Source organism: Entelurus aequoreus, linkage group LG07 (assembly GCF_033978785.1).
Source record: "Entelurus aequoreus isolate RoL-2023_Sb linkage group LG07, RoL_Eaeq_v1.1, whole genome shotgun sequence".
In the NCBI taxonomy this organism is placed as follows: Eukaryota; Metazoa; Chordata; class Actinopteri; order Syngnathiformes; family Syngnathidae; genus Entelurus; species Entelurus aequoreus.
The window spans coordinates 36052333-36070710 of record NC_084737.1 but is presented as its reverse complement, the minus strand read 5'-3'; the positions used below and the strand labels follow the sequence as shown (position 1 = coordinate 36070710).

Here is an 18378-nt window from a genome sequence, read left to right as displayed (position 1 = left end):
TCCATTTTAATTCGAATCAATGTGTCCGTTTCTACCGCTTGCGGAACGGCGCTGACATGTCGGTGGTTTTCCGCATCCCTGCGCTAAATATATGCAGAGCTTCTATTTTGCCGGTCGCCGCAACAAGGCAGATCAATTTACATAAAATCTGCTTGTGTTGGACAGGAAGTCAGAATCAGAATAATCAGAATCAGAAATAGTTTAATGATCCCTGAGGGGAAATGAAGATTTTCAGCACAATCCCATTCAAGAGCCGACAAACATTACAAGGAGACAGAACAGGATCGCTGACGGGTCTGCCAACTTCCGGCGCCCCTTACAAAAAAGGTGAGAAACTGGGGAGGGTGGGGGGTGAGAAAAAAAAATTCAGTCTAAGCCTGGGCCCCTGGTAAGGGGGTCCAGACTGAGGCCAAGAGAAAAAACTCATAGCCAGAGCACACATAAACATGTGTGTAAGAGGGAAACATTAAAGCACACAAAGGACATTAAAGACATTAAAAGAGCAGAGCTGAGACAAAATGTTTACTTTCAAAATAAAAAAAATAAAAAAATAGTCCATCATCAAGGCAGATTGTATTTTACACTTTGAAACGTCCTAATGGGCGGGAACGAACATGAAGTCAACTTGTCAAAAGTTTTCAGACACAAATGAATCATGCTGATTCTGGTGGTCCAAAATTTAAGAAGCATGTCAGGTATATCCCGGGCAGGTGTATGGGAGCCTATGTCAAATACCAGCTGATAAGCGCCGTTGAAGCAGGGTAGTGGTTAGTAGGAGTTGAATTAAATGTATGTATGTGTGTGTGTACAACACTCACCAGGGATGATGTTACTGTTTTGTTGTTGCTTGCTACAAAAAAAATATATTGTTGTTCTGCCAGGCAAAAATGGAGATGTGTTCTGCAGTGTTTACTTCAGTGTTTACTTTATCACGTGATTATGCGCAGATTCGCGAGATCCCTGCGCGGCGGAGGCGATTGCCCGACGACAGATGGCGGTGACGTTCCGTGGCAGCAACGTTTCGCTGCCGCTCCGCATCCTGTGGAAATCAGGGGTTAGACATTCTTAATTTGATTCAAGTAGTAACAATGATGATATAGGTATGTTCCCAACAACTATCACTTATTATCATGTAGTATATACAATACTTAATGACTTGCTTCGCTTTTAGGCCTATAGTATCTGCGCCAACCAAGTTACTGTTGCAGTATCAGTTGCTTTCTGCTGTCGCTTTCCTGCGAAATAACTACCAGTTTTCCAAAAAAACATTCTCTTATATCCAGTGTTGAGATAGTTACTGAAAACCAGTAACTAGTTTCAGTTACTAGTTACTTTATTTCAAAAGTAACTCAGTTACTAACTCAGTTACGTACACCAAAAAGTAATGTGTTACTGTGAAAAGTAACTATTTAGTTACTTTTTTTTAAGAGCTCCCATTAATGCCCTTTTAGCCTTCATTTCAGTACTGTTATTGCACTGGAGAATAATACAATCTGTTGATCAGCGCTAGGATTTTTCAAAATGGGTTCCCAGGGACCCCATCAAGTCATAAAAATGGGGTCGTACAGTAAATTTTTGGGGTCCCACTTTTTTGTAAGCGTTTTGAAAAAAAAAAAAGATAAACGTATGCATTATCCTGTTGTATCTCACATTCTATATTGTGTTTTGGAAAAAGGTTGTCATAAACGTTACTTAATTCATTAAAAAAATAATAAAAAAAGAAAACAAATTTGTAAACATATGTAAATGTGTTCAGTTATAAACATTCATTCACTTTCTTCTTTCCTTCATGGATCTAAACTTTACCGCTGCTGGTAGTTTTTTCTATGTTTTTATTTAATAAGTTGTAGGTGTATTTATTTCAGTATAAAAGTGTAAAAAGTGTTTTGCTTCGGTCATGAAATGGTGTGCCAGGGTATACATACATTTTATATTTAACTCATAAATCTCTGGAGTCTACATCAACTTCAGATCTATCCCTCATTTCAAAATGTTTTAGTTTTTTTTATGTTGTTTTTTTGTGGGTTTTCCGCCCTTTTTTGTCAAACAAAACTATGTTTTTAATGGCAAACACACAAAATATGCAAAATCTTCCACCAAAAATATTTTTCAACGTGGAATATTTGATGTGAAGTAATCGGAACCTTGGATAGGTCAATAATTCATAATAACATTGATTTTGATTCAATATTATGTTTTGAGCAATGACAGTTTGAAAGAAATTGATTAACGTGGACCCCGACTTAAACAAGTTGAAAAACATGTTCGGGTGTTACCATTTAGTGGTCAATTGTAGGGAATATGTACTGTACTGTGCAATCTACTAATAAAAGTCTCAATCAATCAATCCACTCCCTCGCTCTCTCGCTCTTTCTGTCTCTGCCCCTCCCTCACGAATGCTGCTGCGTGTGCACAATTTGTTATGTTTTTAACCCCTTCTTTACCCTGAACGTACATTGAAAATACACCCAACCCTAACTCAAAATGCCGGACATTTGAGGCATTTAAGAAACTCCGCCCGGACAGCCCCGCAAAAGAAGACATGTCCGGGGAAAAGAGGACGTATGGTCAGTCTAGAACAGACCTGGGCATTTTGCGGCCCGCGGGCCACATCCGGCCCTTTGTGCGTCCCTGTCCGGCCCGCGTGAAGCCAATCATGAATTACAAAATACATTTTAAAAACTATCTATCTCGAGTGTGCAATACAACGGTGCTGCTTTTGTTTTGAAAAGCGTTATTTGTATTACTTCCATGTGGACGTATGCACGTGCGTGATTGTGAGTGAATGTGAACAGTTGCAATCACAAATGACAAAATAAAGTTGAAAAAACATCTATGTCATGCGCGCAATACAACTGTGCTGCTTTTATTTTGAAAAGTGTTATTTATGGGCGTATGTCCGTGTGTAACCTGTGAGTGAAGGTGCACAGCGACAAGTGATGCACGGTTTACACCCGAGATGCTAAAAAGAGAAAAGTTGATGACGAATTCCGTGTTTTCAACAAGACATGGACTGCCAAGCAACGTTCCCTCTAAGGTGCGCGCTTGCGCACTGCTCAAGCGTCCTCTGCGCACAGCAAATATATGCCACGCACCAAATCAAATCCCATCTGAATTCTAAACAGAATAAACACATTTATTCTGTGTAATTTTGCAATGCAACTTTGAGTGACAGTGACAACAAGCGGCCCTAACGGTGTTTGTCAACACCGTTCAATTGAACACCGTTCAATTATTGTAACGTCTATCGAGATGCTTCGAGGCCAGGAATTATATTGATCACTTTATTGAGCAAAACTGTTTATTTTCGGCCATAACCACACCAAAAACATGAGTAAAACACTTCTATCTCGAAAAACTAGTCATTTTCTGCCGTACAAACCAGGCCAAAACCAACTTGTCATCTGTCACCAACACGCATACCACTAAACCACTGGTGCGTTTATGGCCATACAAAAAGTCGGACAACTCAAATACCACACAAAGTTACACTATGACTCCTCAGTCATACGTGTGCTTATTTTACTGTAATTTATTATTAATGTTAATTTATTTATATTAATCATGGAATGCTGTTACTAGAGAAAGTTACAGGAATGCACACTTCATCCTATGCTTACATTTCATTGTGCAAAATGAGGATGTTTAAGGGGAACTAAATGTGATCTCTGAAATGGGTACAAATGATTTCCAAAGCAGTGCTTTTGGTATAAAGTTAAGTTAGGTTAAATGAAAGTATTGTTATTATTATTAATTATTATTATTATTAATTATCTTACGGTATATATAAAAAATAATATTGAGCAAAATTTAATTGAAATATTGTCGATGTGGCCCTCCAGCAGTGCTCGGGTTGCTCATGCAGCCCCCGGTAAAAATTAATTGCCCACCCCTGGTCTAGAATATCTCCATGTTAAGAAACTCGGCTTCAGCTGCACCATGTCTTGTTAGTAAAACACAGACACGCCCCCCTTCCTCCCCTCCCCACACCCACACCCAGACACACACACACAGCGCCTCTTCTCTTATCCCCGTTGTGACACAGGAAGAATCAGAAGGACGACACTGCAACTCTCCAATAAAACACACTCAGATCTTCCGTTTTTAGCCGATACTGTAGTAACGCATCATGTAGTAACGGTAACTGAGTTACTGAACATAAAAAATAACACGTTAGATTACTAGTTACCGCCGTTAGTCCCAACACTGCTTATATCCACCTGATGAATGGGATGGCGTGGTGAAGTTGGGAGAGTGGCCGTGCCAGCAACCTGAGGGTTCCTGGTGCGATCCCCAGCTTCTACCAACCTAGTCACGCCCGTTGTGTTCTTGAGCAAGACACTTCACCCTTGCTCCTGATGGGTCGTGGTTAGCGCCTGGAATGGCAGCTCCCGCCATCAGTGTGTGAATGTGTGTGTGTGTACCTCCTGGTACCCTAGCACCTCCAAAACCCTCAAATCTAAACTCCAAACATCCCAGAACAAGCTAGTCAGATTACTATTAGACCTCCACCTCAGATCACACCTCACTCCTACCCACTTCTCCAAAGTGGGCTGGCTCAGGGTGGAGGACAGAGTAAAACAACTTGCACTGAGCCTAGTCTATAAAATCCGCTACACCTCCCTGATACCGAAGTACATGTCAAACTACTTCCTTAACGTAAATGACCGCCATAACAATAACACCAGGGGGAGCTTCACTAACCATGTTAAACCCAGATTCCGATCTAACAAAGGTCTTAACTCATTCTCTTTCTATGCCACATCAATGTGGAATGCTCTCCCAACAGGTATAAAAGAAAGGGCATTTCTATCCTCCTTCAAAACCGCAATAAAAGTACACCTCCAGGCAACTTCAACCCTAAACTAACACCCTCCACGGATTGTTAATAATCAAATGTTTTTCTTATGCTTTCTGATATCTCTCTCTCTATGTCCACTAATTGCTGTACATATCCTACCAAGTCAGACCTACACTGTTTCAATGTCCTTTTCTCTGATGATGCAATTGTTGATGCTGATTGTTGATGACAGAAGTGTTGATACCAACCAAACCCCCCCCCCCTCCATATCCCACACCCCGGATTGTAAATAATTCAATGTATATACTCTGATGATTATCTTGTGTGATGACTGTATTATGATGTTAGTATATATTTGATAGTATATATCTGTATCATGAATCAATTTAAGTGGACCCCGACTTAAAAAAGTTGAAAAACTTATTCGGGTGTTACCATTTAGTGGTCAATTGTACGGAATATGTACTTCACTGTGCAATCTACTAATAAAAGTTTCAATCAATCAATCAATGGGTGAATGTGGAAATAGTGTCAAAGCGCTTTGAGTAACTTGAAGGTAGAAAAGCGCTATACAAGTATAACCCATTTACCATTTACCATTGAGAGATTATGACAATTAAGGTAGTTAGCTGCACTATAGCTAGCTAACTAGCTGGCTAAATTGACAGTAAAGCAATAGTACTGAAGATTACTTAATAGAACAAGAGTAAAATATATAATTTCCTAAAGTTAGTAGCTATTAATAACTACTTACTCTTTCACAATTTCATTCATGTAAACGTGTCCGCTTTAACTTGGGCCGAGCACCAACAGTGAAAGGTGAAAGGTGACGCTAAAATCACAATATGTAATAGCAACTCCACAGCCCCATCTGCTGTACATCCAGCAGAGCACCACCATGTTGGGGTAACAGAGGCGGGAGGGCACAGCAAGACTGGGTGGGGTCAGGAAGTGCTGTCTCTCCTCTCGCAACGCCATTGGTCAGACGCCTACACCTTTGAGCGTGATAATTGGCTGCCGTCCGCGGCGTCTCGCACCTGATTGGGACAAAATGTTACGCTGTCTGTGGGCTGAGAAGTTGACGTTTCCGTTGGCTCTTGGCTAGCAGCTGAGGCTGAATGGGTTGGGCCCACAGTGGAGAAATGGCGAGAATGTTGGACGATATCGAGTGTAGAGAGAAATTACAAAACCCTGAGCAGCAGGGACCGGGTCGGGGTGCGGCGAGATGGGGTCCACAACACGGTGGCGCTCAAGAATTGGCCAATTTATATTCGCCAGGTGAGTAGCGATGTCGCGTCTTCGCACTGACGATTGGTTTGTTCCCCCGGTACGAAATATGTCTCGTGCCGTGAAAATACTTAAACACCAGCATGACAACTTGCCAACACTAAGTTAACCGCTTCGATTTAAACCTAAACACACGTCGACTATTTGGAAACAGTACACGTTGCACAATGGGAATCACGTGAGGGAGAAATAATGTGTATTTGAGGCGTTGTTGTGCTTGCAAACATGCAATAACTATAGAAGGTGAATATTGTTGGGATCATAACGCACAACTTCGTTTTCCTGGCAAATACACCCACATCCTGTCCCAGGCAGCATGGCTCAACTAAAAAAACTCATTGTAACTTAGTAGATGATAGCTATTCTTAGTCATGGGATCATTATTTATTTCATTAAGTGAGGGCTCACACCCAGCATTCAAACCCACTTTATGTTGATATCCATCTAGCAGGTTTGGTGTAGACATTCTTTAAGCCAGTGTTTTTCAACTTTTCTGAGCCAAGACACATTTTTTTCATTGAAAAAATTATGAGGCACACCACCAGCAGCAAACATAAAAACATGAAACTCAGTAGCCGATATTGACAATAAAAAGTATTTCTCGCAATTGTTGGATATGAATTCAAACCATAACCAACCATGCATCACTATAGCTCTTGTCTCAAAGTAGGTGTACTGTCACGACCTGTCACATCACGCCATGACTTATTTGGAGTTTTTTGGTGTTTTCCTGTGTGTAGTGTTTTAGTTCTTGTCTTGTGCTCCTATTTTGGTGGCTTTTCCTTGAACACTATTCCCTGCACCTGCTTTGTTTTCACAATCAAGACTATTTAAGTTGTGCGGACGCAATCCTTCTTTGTGGGGACATTGTTGATTGTCATGTCATTGATTGATTGATTGATTGAAACTTTTATTAGTAGGTTGCACAGTGAAGTACATATTCCGTACAATTGACCACTAAATGTTAACACCGAATAAGTTTTTCAACTTTTTTAAGTCGGGGTCCACTTAAATTGATTCATGATACCGATATATATACTATCAAATAAATACTAATATCATAATACAGTCATCACACAAGTTACTCATCAGAGTATATACATTGAATTATTTACATTATTTACAATGTGGGATATGGAGGGGGGGTAGGTTTGGTTGGTATCAACACTTCAGACATCAACAATCAGCATCAACAATTGCATCATCAGAGAAATGGATATTGAAACAGTGTAGGACTGACTTGGTAGGATATAAATAGAAAGTAGTGGACATAGAGAGAGATCAGAAAGTATAAGAAAATGTGTAAGAAAAAGTGTCTACATTTGATTATTTATAGTCAGAAGAGGTATTATGTGGAAGGGAGGGTGTTAGTTTAGGGTTGTAGTTGCCTGAAGGTGTTCTTTTAGTGCGGTTTTGAAGGAGGATAGAGATGCCCTTTCTTTTACACCTGTTGGGAGTGTATTCCATATTGATGTGGCATAGAAAGAGAATGAGTTAAGTCCTTTGTTGGTTCGGAATCTGGGTTTAACATGGTTAGTGAAGCTCCCCCTGGTGTTGTAGTTATGGCGGTCATTTACGTTAAGGAAGTAGTTTGACATGTACTTCGGTATCAGGGAGGTGTAGCGGATTTTATAGACTAGGCTCAGTGCAAGTTGTTTTACTCTGTCCTCCACCCTGAGCCAGCCCACTTTGGAGAAGTGGGTAGGAGTGAGGTGTGATCTGGGGTGGAGGTCTAGAAGTAATCTGACTAGCTTGTTCTGGGATGTTTGGAGTCTAGATTTGAGGGATTTGGAGGTGCTAGGGTACCAGGAGGTGCATGCGTAATAGAAAAAGGGTTGAATGAGAGTTCCCGCTAGAATCCTCATAGTGCTTTTGTTGACCAGAGAGGAGATTCTATAGAGAAATCTCGTTCGTTGGTTGACCTTTTAGATTACCTTGGTTGCCATTTTATCACAGGAAAGATTAGCCTCTAGAATGGAACCTAGGTAGGTCACGGTGACCTCATTCTTCCTTGTGACAACAATGTCACCCACTTTTATAGTGAAGTCATTGACTTTCTTAAGGTTGATGTGGGACCCAAATAGGATGGATTCCGTTTTGCCCAAGTGTATTGATAGCTTGTTGTCAGCGAGCCAGGTGCAAGTTCTACAGAGTTCAGCACTGAGGATTTTCTCCACCTGTGACTTGTCCTTGCCGGATACTAGCAGGGCAGAGTCATCCGCAAACAAAAACAATTCACAGTCGCATGCTGATGATGTTACGGGTGTACTTTGTGGACGCTCCACACGCTGTAAGTCTATGCTGTCGTCCAGCATTCTATTTTTGTTTACTTTGCAGCCAAAGGTGTTTTAGTTTTGTTTTGCTTCAATGCCTTTTCTTAGCGGCACTCGCCTTTTGTTTATTTTTGGTTTAAGTGTTAGATACCTTTTTACCTACAGGCTAGGCTGCCTCCCGCATATTGTGATCACCACAAACCAGGTTCCCGCCGTCTACAAAGCAATTAGCTACCTGCTGCCACCTACTGATATGGAAGAGTATTACACGGTTACTCTGCCAAGCTATAGACAGCACAGACACTCAACAACGGCACATTTACGGATTATAATTACTGGTTTGCAAAACATATTTTTAACCCAATTAGGTGAAATTGCATAATCTCCCATAGCACACCAGACTGTATCTCACGGCACACTAGTGTACCGCGGCACAGTGGTTGAAAAACACCGCTTTAAGCCATTGGATAGCACAGCACGTTAGCTGCTCACCAGTCGGAGCGGTGAGGAATATTTCATCATGGTGTGCAGGTTGCAAGTGAATATATGACATGATAATTGTTAACCTCTGAATGGTGATTTGGATGAGATGATGTGAGCTTGAGCCACTGTTGCCTAGAGACACGCTCTCACAAAACCTTGTTTTTTTGCAGGCAAAAGGTGCCAAGAGTGGATAAGTGTCATCCTTTGCTTCTCTCTCATGGCCTTCAATTTCATTCACCTCCTTGCCAATTTCCACCTGGGACATGTGTGGTATATTCTTCTGGGTATCGGTATGTACTGGTCAGGGTACTAATTCAAAAAACTGTGTTTGCATCTTGTGTTAATATTTAATTTTCCTACTCTGCACTTCTTCGAACCTATGTGTAGCGGCAGGGATCCTCACTGCAGACTTTGCATCAGGCCTAGTTCACTGGGGGGCGGACACATGGGGATCAGTAGATCTCCCCATCTTTGGGAAGGTAGTCTCAACTGCAATCAACTGTTTTTAGTGTGGAGTATTTCTACCACCTGCATTTACACCCTGCGTTTCCTCTTATTCTACTGCAGGCTTTTATACGACCCTTTAGAGAGCACCACATTGACCCCACAGCAATCACCCGCCACGACTTCATTGAGACCAATGGTGACAACTGCATGTTAACCATTGTCCCGCTCGCCAACATGGCCTTCAACTTTTACACACTATCACCTGGTGAGTTATGCAGCAACAAATATGAGGTTTCATTTTAATTTAATTCTCATTACCGACCAATCAATAGGTTGTATTCACGCGACGTCACGTCTGGCTCATTAAATATGTGAGCAAGTGGTGTGCCAGCGAGCATCTGTTGCAATTGCCTTCTGAGCGGCAGTTTGCCTTTCTCGAAGAAAAATGCCCTGTGCTTGCGTTGTTTTAGGCTGTTGGAACCATTTAAATTGCGAAAAGAATGAACATTTCTTCAGAGTTCTTCAATAGGTAATCCAGAAGGGTGAAAGATGTCAAGACCGCGCAAGTTTGCAGTGATCACTTCGTTAAGGATTTGTTTGAGATACTTTGAACATTTAGTATTTCCTATTTAAGTATTATCTAGATATTATTTGTATTTTATCTTGTTTTGGAGTTCTTAAAAAGCATTTTTGCTACGAGTGTTTTGTAAGGTCCCGGTAAGGTCTATTCAGGTGTACTGGAGAGGAGGCTACGCCGGATAGTCGAACCTCGGATTCAGGAGGAACAGTGTGGTTTTCGTTCTGGTCGTGGAACTGTGGACCAGCTCTATACTCTCGGCAGGGTCCTTGAGGGTGCATGGGAGTTTGCCCAACCAGTCTACATGTGCTTTGTGGACTTGGAAAAGGCATTCGACCGTGTCCCTCGGGAAGTCCTGTGGGGAGTGCTCAGAGAGTATGGGGTATCGGACTGTCTGATTGTGGCGGTCCGCTCCCTGTATGATCAGTGTCAGAGCTTGGTCCACATTGCCGGCAGTAAGTCGGACACGTTTCCAGTGAGGGTTGGACTCGGCCAAGGCTGCCCTTTGTCACCGATTCTGTTCATAACTTTTATGGACAGAATTTCTAGGCGCAGTCAAGGCGTTGAGGGGATCCGGTTTGGTGGCTGCGGGATTAGGTCTCTGCTTTTTGCAGATGATGTGGTCCTGATGGCTTCATCTGGCCAGGATCTTCAGCTCTCACTGGATCGGTTCGCAGCTGAGTGTGAAGCGACTGGGATGAGAATCAGCACCTCCAAGTCCGAGTCCATGGTTCTCGCCCGGAAAAGGGTGGAGTGCCATCTCCGGGTTGGGGAGGAGATCTTGCCCCAAGTGGAGGAGTTCAAGTACCTCGGAGTCTTGTTCACGAGTGAGGGAAGAGTGGTTCGTGAGATCGACAGGCGGATCGGTGCGGCGTCTTCAGTAATGCGGGCGCTGTATCGGTCCGTTGTGGTGAAGAAGGAGCTGAGCCGCAAGGCAAAGCTCTCAATTTACCGGTCGATCTACGTTCCCATCCTCACCTATGGTCATGAGCTTTGGGTTATGACCGAAAGGACAAGATCACGGGTACAAGCGGCCGAAATGAGTTTCCTCCGCCGGGTGGCGGGTCTCTCCCTTAGAGATAGGGTGAGAAGCTCTGTCATCCGGGAGGAGCTCAAAGTAAAGCCACTGCTCCTCCACATCGAGAGGAGCCAGATGAGGTGGTTCGGGCATCTGGTCAGGATGCCACCCGAACGCCTCCCTAGGGAGGTGTTTAGGGCACGTCCGACCGGTAGGAGGCCACGGGGAAGACCCAGGACACGTTGGGAAGACTATGTCTCCCGGCTGGCCTGGGAACGCCTCGGGATCCCCCGGGAAGAGCTAGCTGGCTGGGGAGAGGGAAGTCTGGGCTTCCCTGCTTAGGCTGCTGCCCCCTCGACCCGACCTCGGATAAGCGGAAGAAGATGGATGGATGGATGGATGTTTTGTAAAGCACCAACTAGGCGAGTCTAAATAAAAGAAAGCAAATGTGAGCAAAACCTAAATGAGGTAAGCTTTTACCAAAGGCAGCAATCATAAATGAAGCTTACAGCACATACACAACGTTGACATCTTTAGTTGTACTTTGATAAAGACTGGGAAAAACCTGCATACTTGTAAACAGCGCGTGCAACAAAAAGGCAACAACATGGCTGTAGATGCAAAGTTTAATCATGAAATGCAACCTTACCTTAGCAAATATGATGCATGATTTGTCTGGGAGAATCTTAATATCAGTTTCCCTGACCCAGTCCCACACAAAGAAGTTGTAGACAGCCGTGCTTTTCCAAGTTTTCATCTCTTTTGCTGTGTAGAATGACGTCTAGAGCACCAGATAGTTTGACATGTCTGGGAATGCGACCGACGAATAATCCTTGAGATCACTCGACAAATATTTTTTTGATAACGTATAGGGATCTATTCCATTGCATAGTTTGTTTGTTTTTTGCTCGTATCTGCTTTTAATGGTAAAATCTAGGCCCCTTGTACTCAGATAGTTTGCATTCTCTTTGCTGCACAGCAACCATGTTGGTCTGGTGGTCCACTACTTTGTTTACTTCCTTTCAAAAGCCACGTGACTGGATACAACCTATTATGGTATCACAATACTTGTCTCACAATACAATACAATATTATGATACTGTGAAAAGGCGATATATTGCAACACTCTACATCAGTGGTTCTCAAACATTTTTCACCAGTACCACCTCAGAAAACACTTGGCTCTCCAAGTACCATCAGTATGACCAACATTAAAATACAGTAGCGCAGTAGGCCTAAATATTAATTAAAAAAAAAGGCAAAGGTTTTATTTAACAAGTATATTTAATATTTGTAGCCACTGTAACATTACACAGTTTAAACAGTAACACTGTGTTTGACTATTTAATGGATTCTTTGGCATACCACTCGATGGAGCCCGTGTACCACTAGAGGCAGAGTCCTGTATAAAGAGAGTATGGCCAACTCGGTTTCAGGCAATCTCTTTTATGATTGGTCAAAAGGCACTCACATTACTACAGGGCGCCATGACTGCTACTAACTTTGAGCTAATACTATGTGTTTGCTTCCTCGTTAGTTTTTTGACGAGTAAAAATGCCCTGTTGTGCAGCATGGGGCTGCTCCACCCCCAACAATTGTGGAAGGCTTTTACATCGCTTTCCCCACAACCTGGAAAGAAGACAAGTCCGGGAAGTGAAGGTCCGCAAACAATAGTGGAGGGCCACTGATTACCAGTGATGGGCAGTAACAAGCTACATTTTCTAGTAGCTTGGCGGTAGCTCAGCTACTTTTTTTAACGAGTATCTTTAATTGTAGCTTAGCTACTTTTACACCCATGTAGTTAGGTAGCTTACATATAAGCTACAAAGATAGAAAATAGACTGCGAATCCAGGCCAGAAATAAAATATGGAGAAATTACAATGACCTGGATGAATGAGAACATCCATACGTACATACGGAGAAAATCCATGATGATAGATTGGTGTTCGTATGATGAGTCACAATTGGCTATGGTTAGGGCGAAACATTACGGACTGGCCAATCAGAGGAAAGTTTAGTTAAGTTTATTAAAGATAAGGTGGGTCATCAAAACCAGGAAGCAAAATCATAACAGACACGCACTCATGTCACATGTTGACGAGGGAGTCAGAGACAGAGGTACCGGCAAGCAGACGACTAAAAAAACCCAAAATAAATATACTTGAAAATGGCAGAAGAATTCTCTCCTGCAGATTAGATTTTTCCTTCAGTGATAAAGACGACATCCAGGAAACCCACAATAATGCGTGTACTTTGCCATATTTATACAAATGTATGCTTTTAGAGAAAACAATGGCCAATAACCTTTGTTTTTAGTGCTTACTGCTCTCAAATTAAGGAACATACATTAAGGTGAGTTGAGTTCATGAAGTTTTACTGCACATATGTATTACCAACTGTTCCCAAACAACACACAAGTCTTTTTTTTTTTCAAGATATAGATAGATGCTGTATTTTTTACTGTAGGCAGAGAAAATGAATAACATTATAGGTGTGGGCCAAAGAAAAGGCAAACTAAATAAATACATACAGTGGAAATCGGGGACCCCGAGAGGTAGTTGTAGGGTGTCCCCAGCTGAAAGACAGATAGTTAATAGTAATGGAACATTACTGGGTCCATTTGTACACTCTCAGTTACATTAACATTGATATTATATATGTGGGGCCATAGATATAGATGCCGTTAAATGTAGCAAGCTACTTTTGCCGTGTGGCTTGTAGTGTAGCTTGCTACAATTCTCCGGGATAGCTTCCCCTGTAGCTTAGCTACATTTAATCGAGAGTCACTTGTGGCTTAGCTTAGTACATTTTTCAAGTAGCTTGCCCATCACTGCCGATTACAGCGTCTTGTTCGAGGTAAACACACAACACAACATCTGCGTTTTGTTCAGGAGCTAATATAAATAATAACAGAAGAAATTAATAAATTAAAAAGATGGTTTGACAGAAACGTACTATGTTTGAATCTCAGTATAACTAGAATAATGCAATTGGGTAACAGTCGGAGAGAAATTCAAATACAAATGCAAATGGACAGAGTAGACATCGAAAGAGTAAAAGAGACCACATTTTGGGTGTAATAATAGATGAGAGAATTAACTGAAAATCTAAAAAAATATATACAACATAAAGTGGCAAGAAATACATCAATAATGAATAAAGCAAAATAAGTTCTGTACCTAAAATCACTCTACTGCTCGCTGGTGTTACCATATCTGAGTTATTGTGCAAAAACATGGGGAAATAACTACAAAAGTACACTTATTCTCTTAACATTTTATACAAAACAAAGTAAGTTATAATAATACATATTGAGTGATACATAGTTATTACAAAAACATTGGAGGCAGCCACCACAGTTGACATGCTTCACACAAAAGTCACATTTTGAAGTGATTGTTGGTCAAAAGCTAATGAAGATTTTGGTAAAATGAGGCTATTTTTATTACGTTTCTTGCGTCATCGGGTGCTTGTTAGAGTGCCTGCTGGTCACTAAACATTGCAGGAATGTAGCGGCAGAGTGCGTTAAATACGGCTGCAAAATTATACTTTCACGAAATAAAATTATGTTTTATCATAAGTTAATGAGCTGGAGTATGTTTGGAACTATATGTAGACATATTATTTTGGTTCATTTCGTCAAAAAAACTAACGTCAAAACGACAGCAATTGCATTCATCCGGGCACAGCCGCACATGTCCTTGGTAACAATCATGGCACCTGCTGTTTAGTTGGCCATACTCTCTTTATACATGACTCTGACTAGTGGTATGTGTACCACAGTTAGGGAATCCCTGTTCTACATTGTTCACTGATTAATTTATAAATGCATCTTGAAATATAAGTTGGCCCGCGCACCTTGGGTGGCTAATGGTTAAATATATTATGGCAATATTGAAACCTAGTATACTAACCACAATAACTACTAAAACAAAAATGACAGCACAACAATCACAATAGGTAACACAAAGAGCAACTCCCCTTAAACAAGCGGAATAGTCTGTGACCATCTCTTGGAGAACTCCACAGTATCTAAATATAAAATGTTTACATTTATAATTACTTAAGGCCTACCATAGCTTAGGGTCACTAAAGCTGCTGGTAAAAGTAGTTAACAAATGTACTTACATGGTTTAAAGATGATCCGGAAATTAATACTTTCTGCAGCCCACCAAGACTCTACCCTCAGCGGCCCCAAAGTAGATTGAGTTAGAGACTCCTGGTATAAGCAGAATTAAAAAATATAAAAAGCGTCATAGTACCTTTTATGCCACATCTTGAATGTTTGGATTAGTGAATCTGGATAATAAAGAAGAGATTATGGATACACTTGCGTAGTAGCACAGGCCTCAGGTTTGTATCCTCCTACAGCTAATACAGACCGTGTTTTGTCTTCCTTTCCCTGCAGCGGAGATGTACCATATCTACCCGTGGTATTGCTACCTGTTTGCACTAGCCATCTTTGTGACCCTCACCAACCAGATTCACAAGTGGTCCCACACATATTTTGGCCTGCCTGGCTGGGTGGTGTTCCTTCAGGACCTCCACATTATCCTTCCCCGCAAGCACCACCGCGTCCATCACGTATCCCCACACGAGACATATTTCTGCATCACCACAGGTTAGTCTTCGTAGAGCCTCGTTGCTGCTGCTGTAAGACTTATGTCACTGAGACCACCTCTTGCAGGTTGGCTTAACTACCCACTGGAGAAGGTGGGCTTCTGGAGGACCGTGGAGGATCTCATCCAGGGCATCACAGGAGAGAAGCCCAGAGCAGATGACCGCAAATGGGCTCATAAAGTCAAGTAATGCCACAGGCTAACATCTCGCTACCTCAGAAGAGGCTGGTTCTGTCCCGGCTTCTCACGCTCTTTTTTTTTTCTCCTCACTGTAATCCATTGGAAGAAAAACTAACAGGTTTCTGATGCCATAGCTTTAACTCTTGCACATTTTGTCTGCTTTTCAAGACAATTTTTTCATTACGCCCGATGGAGATCTCCATTTCAAACGGCAATATATTTGTTAACTGCAAAACATGAGCGATTATTGTTCTCGATAGCAAAGAGGTCAGAGCTCTTTCTAATGTTTCCCTCACTTCAGAAAAAAAATCAAAACACTAAGACTCTAGGGCCTTGGCCGTTTATTCAGATTATTTTTAGCACTGATTTACTTCAGCGATTTACAATAATTAAAGGTTTATTAGATGCTCAAGCGCTACATTTAAATTTCGATTGTAGATATAAGTGCAACTGGAGACAAACAAGAATGCTTTTCCATTATTGATAGCGAAAGAACAAATTGATGAATAACTACTGTTACATTTGTTGAACTCAAGCACTTTTGGTGTGAAGCTGCAGTCGATTACACAATGTGATATTAATAATATCTGACCTACAATAATAATTGTGACCAGCCTTTTGCTTCAAACACGCAGACAGTCACATCTGATGGTGGCCCTGCAAAGATATTAAAACAATGAATATTTAAACTTTAACACTGAAATCAGAGGCAATATGTTTAAACTGAAATCACAGTCAAACTACCTGCTAGCTTAATGAGAAGTTATTTTATTTGCTTATTTCAGTCTTTTAAGAAAACAGCAAATTTTGCGTTCCTGCTCATTTTTCTGAGATTGCGACATAAAAAGATAGAAACACATTTGCAGCTCTTAAAACTACTTTTATCTTGAAGGAATCGCATCTGATTGTACCTAATGTCGTGGCCTGAGTGTTAATGTTCTGAGTCAACCAGGTTGGTAATCTCGTCACATGACTTTGTGGTCAGGAACGACGCACATACAGTTTGGTCAAACTGCCTTAGACGCCACAGATGTGTATTTATTGTCTTTGTTTGTAATTCAGCTTTGTGTTGAAATTCTGTGTTGTGTCCTGGAGTTCCACACACACCTAATAATGTTGACATGACTACATTACACACATAGTTTTTTTTACTGGGCGTTCGAAATGTTTTTGTGTGCGCAACATTCCTGTGTGTGTACTTGTGGCAAGTAGACTGGGTGACGGTACAAGGGCTCACAAGGATGACGGATGGCAAGCGAGGACTTTTATTCACTCTCACAGATGAGATTATGTAAATTAGTCGCTTCAGTAAGTAATTTGTAAGTGTGTTATACAGTAAATAACTATGCAGCGTGGTAAGAGGTTCCGAACTTGATCTTAACTCGTTTGATTAGTCAAATGCCTTCTTTCGTGAAGCCTTTAAAATTATTTGGGGAAAAAAAGGAGCTCTAATTGAAAGGTCATGACAAAAGGAATGGACTTAATAGTAAAGTAATGCATCACGAGCTTCTCCTTTAGTTTGTTGAATGCAGACCTGGGAGGATTGACCGTGCTGCATTGAAAACGGTCGTAGGGTTGAACTACTGTACCTAAATTATGTCTTCATTCCAAGGAAAATAACCCAGTTAAAAGGCTTGATTGTTGTGCTTCTGATAGTCTATGTCTGCAGTTTAGGGATAGTGACATCTAATAGGCCACAATTATGTTTTTATACTATGGAGTATTTAAATTTTTTAATCTAGTATACTTGAATATATTGAATTTAGGGGTTGCAACAAAAACACATCTTAAATTTAAATTAATATAATGTTTCTGTTAGTGTTCTCTTAGGACCATTTTAAGTGCATATAATAGAAAAAAACATTATTTGTGGGATAATTCGGGTCACACTGATGCCGCTGCAACCCTGATATTTTCTCAGAATAGATCAACAGCAAAAGAACACTCAAATGTCATAGTACTTGTTGAGTATCGTGGGAATCGGTTTTGTGAGCATTTGGTAGTTAAAACACATGGTTTGTGTTTAGAGGTGTTGCATCAGTATTAGGAACAGATGGTAGATAGTTTGGCTGGAGGCTTTAGTGTATAGCTTTTTGTGATGACATCAGTCATTTTGAAGAGTTTTTGTGTTATTTGGTGCTACAAATATGAACACAATGTTTGATATTAATTGGTTTATAATAGTAAAATACTTCTCAATTTTTCCCACTGAAGCTAGTTGAGAGTAATGAATGTCAATGGTATCTTAAGACATGCTTTGTTCAGTTGATTTGCTTGGTGGTGTTATTGAATTGCCTTATCCTTTCCCTGATTGATTTACTGTAAATCATGTCAGCAAAATGGGAACGCTTTTGAACCGAGATTAGGTTGCTATTCTTTTGTCTCGCTTCTTTTCTGAGGCAAAGCCCATGTAAATGTTGTAGTTGGGGGTGATGGACTTTTTAAATATCACAATAATATACCTTGATGCCTTTTTGTTGTCTTCCTTTTGGGAGGTAGACAATGTGTATATGAAACTGTATTTACAAAGAAACTAAATAAAACGTCAATAATTACATCTACCAGTTTTCCTTGTTTTGTTATTTTTTCCTTGTGTTATTGTAACCCTACCTGCACTGAAAATATAAATATATCACTTGCATACTGTATTGACCTGAATGTAAGACCATTTTTAGACAGCATTTAGAGGTTT

General features: G+C 41.0%; 1 protein-coding gene and 1 long non-coding RNA gene across 2 annotated transcripts; one reads left to right on the top strand and one right to left on the bottom strand.

Annotated features, from left to right (window-relative positions):
• Positions 1 to 477: 477 nt before the first annotated feature.
• Positions 478 to 5659, bottom strand: LOC133653047 (uncharacterized). Its single transcript, XR_009826643.1, has 3 exons — positions 5556 to 5659; positions 819 to 1039; positions 478 to 738 (listed from the first exon to the last, which is right to left on the bottom strand). It is a non-coding gene; the product is annotated as an uncharacterized LOC133653047 (long non-coding RNA).
• Positions 5660 to 5841: 182 nt separating this feature from the next.
• Positions 5842 to 18241, top strand: peds1 (plasmanylethanolamine desaturase 1). The gene is made up of 6 exons (XM_062053385.1): positions 5842 to 6079; positions 9015 to 9134; positions 9232 to 9323; positions 9412 to 9556; positions 15296 to 15508; positions 15575 to 18241. The coding sequence occupies exons 1-6, from the start codon at positions 5920 to 5922 to the stop codon at positions 15694 to 15696; spliced, it is 852 nt and encodes a 283-aa protein (XP_061909369.1). The 5' UTR covers positions 5842 to 5919; the 3' UTR covers positions 15697 to 18241.
• The last annotated feature ends 137 nt before the right edge of the window (positions 18242 to 18378 follow it).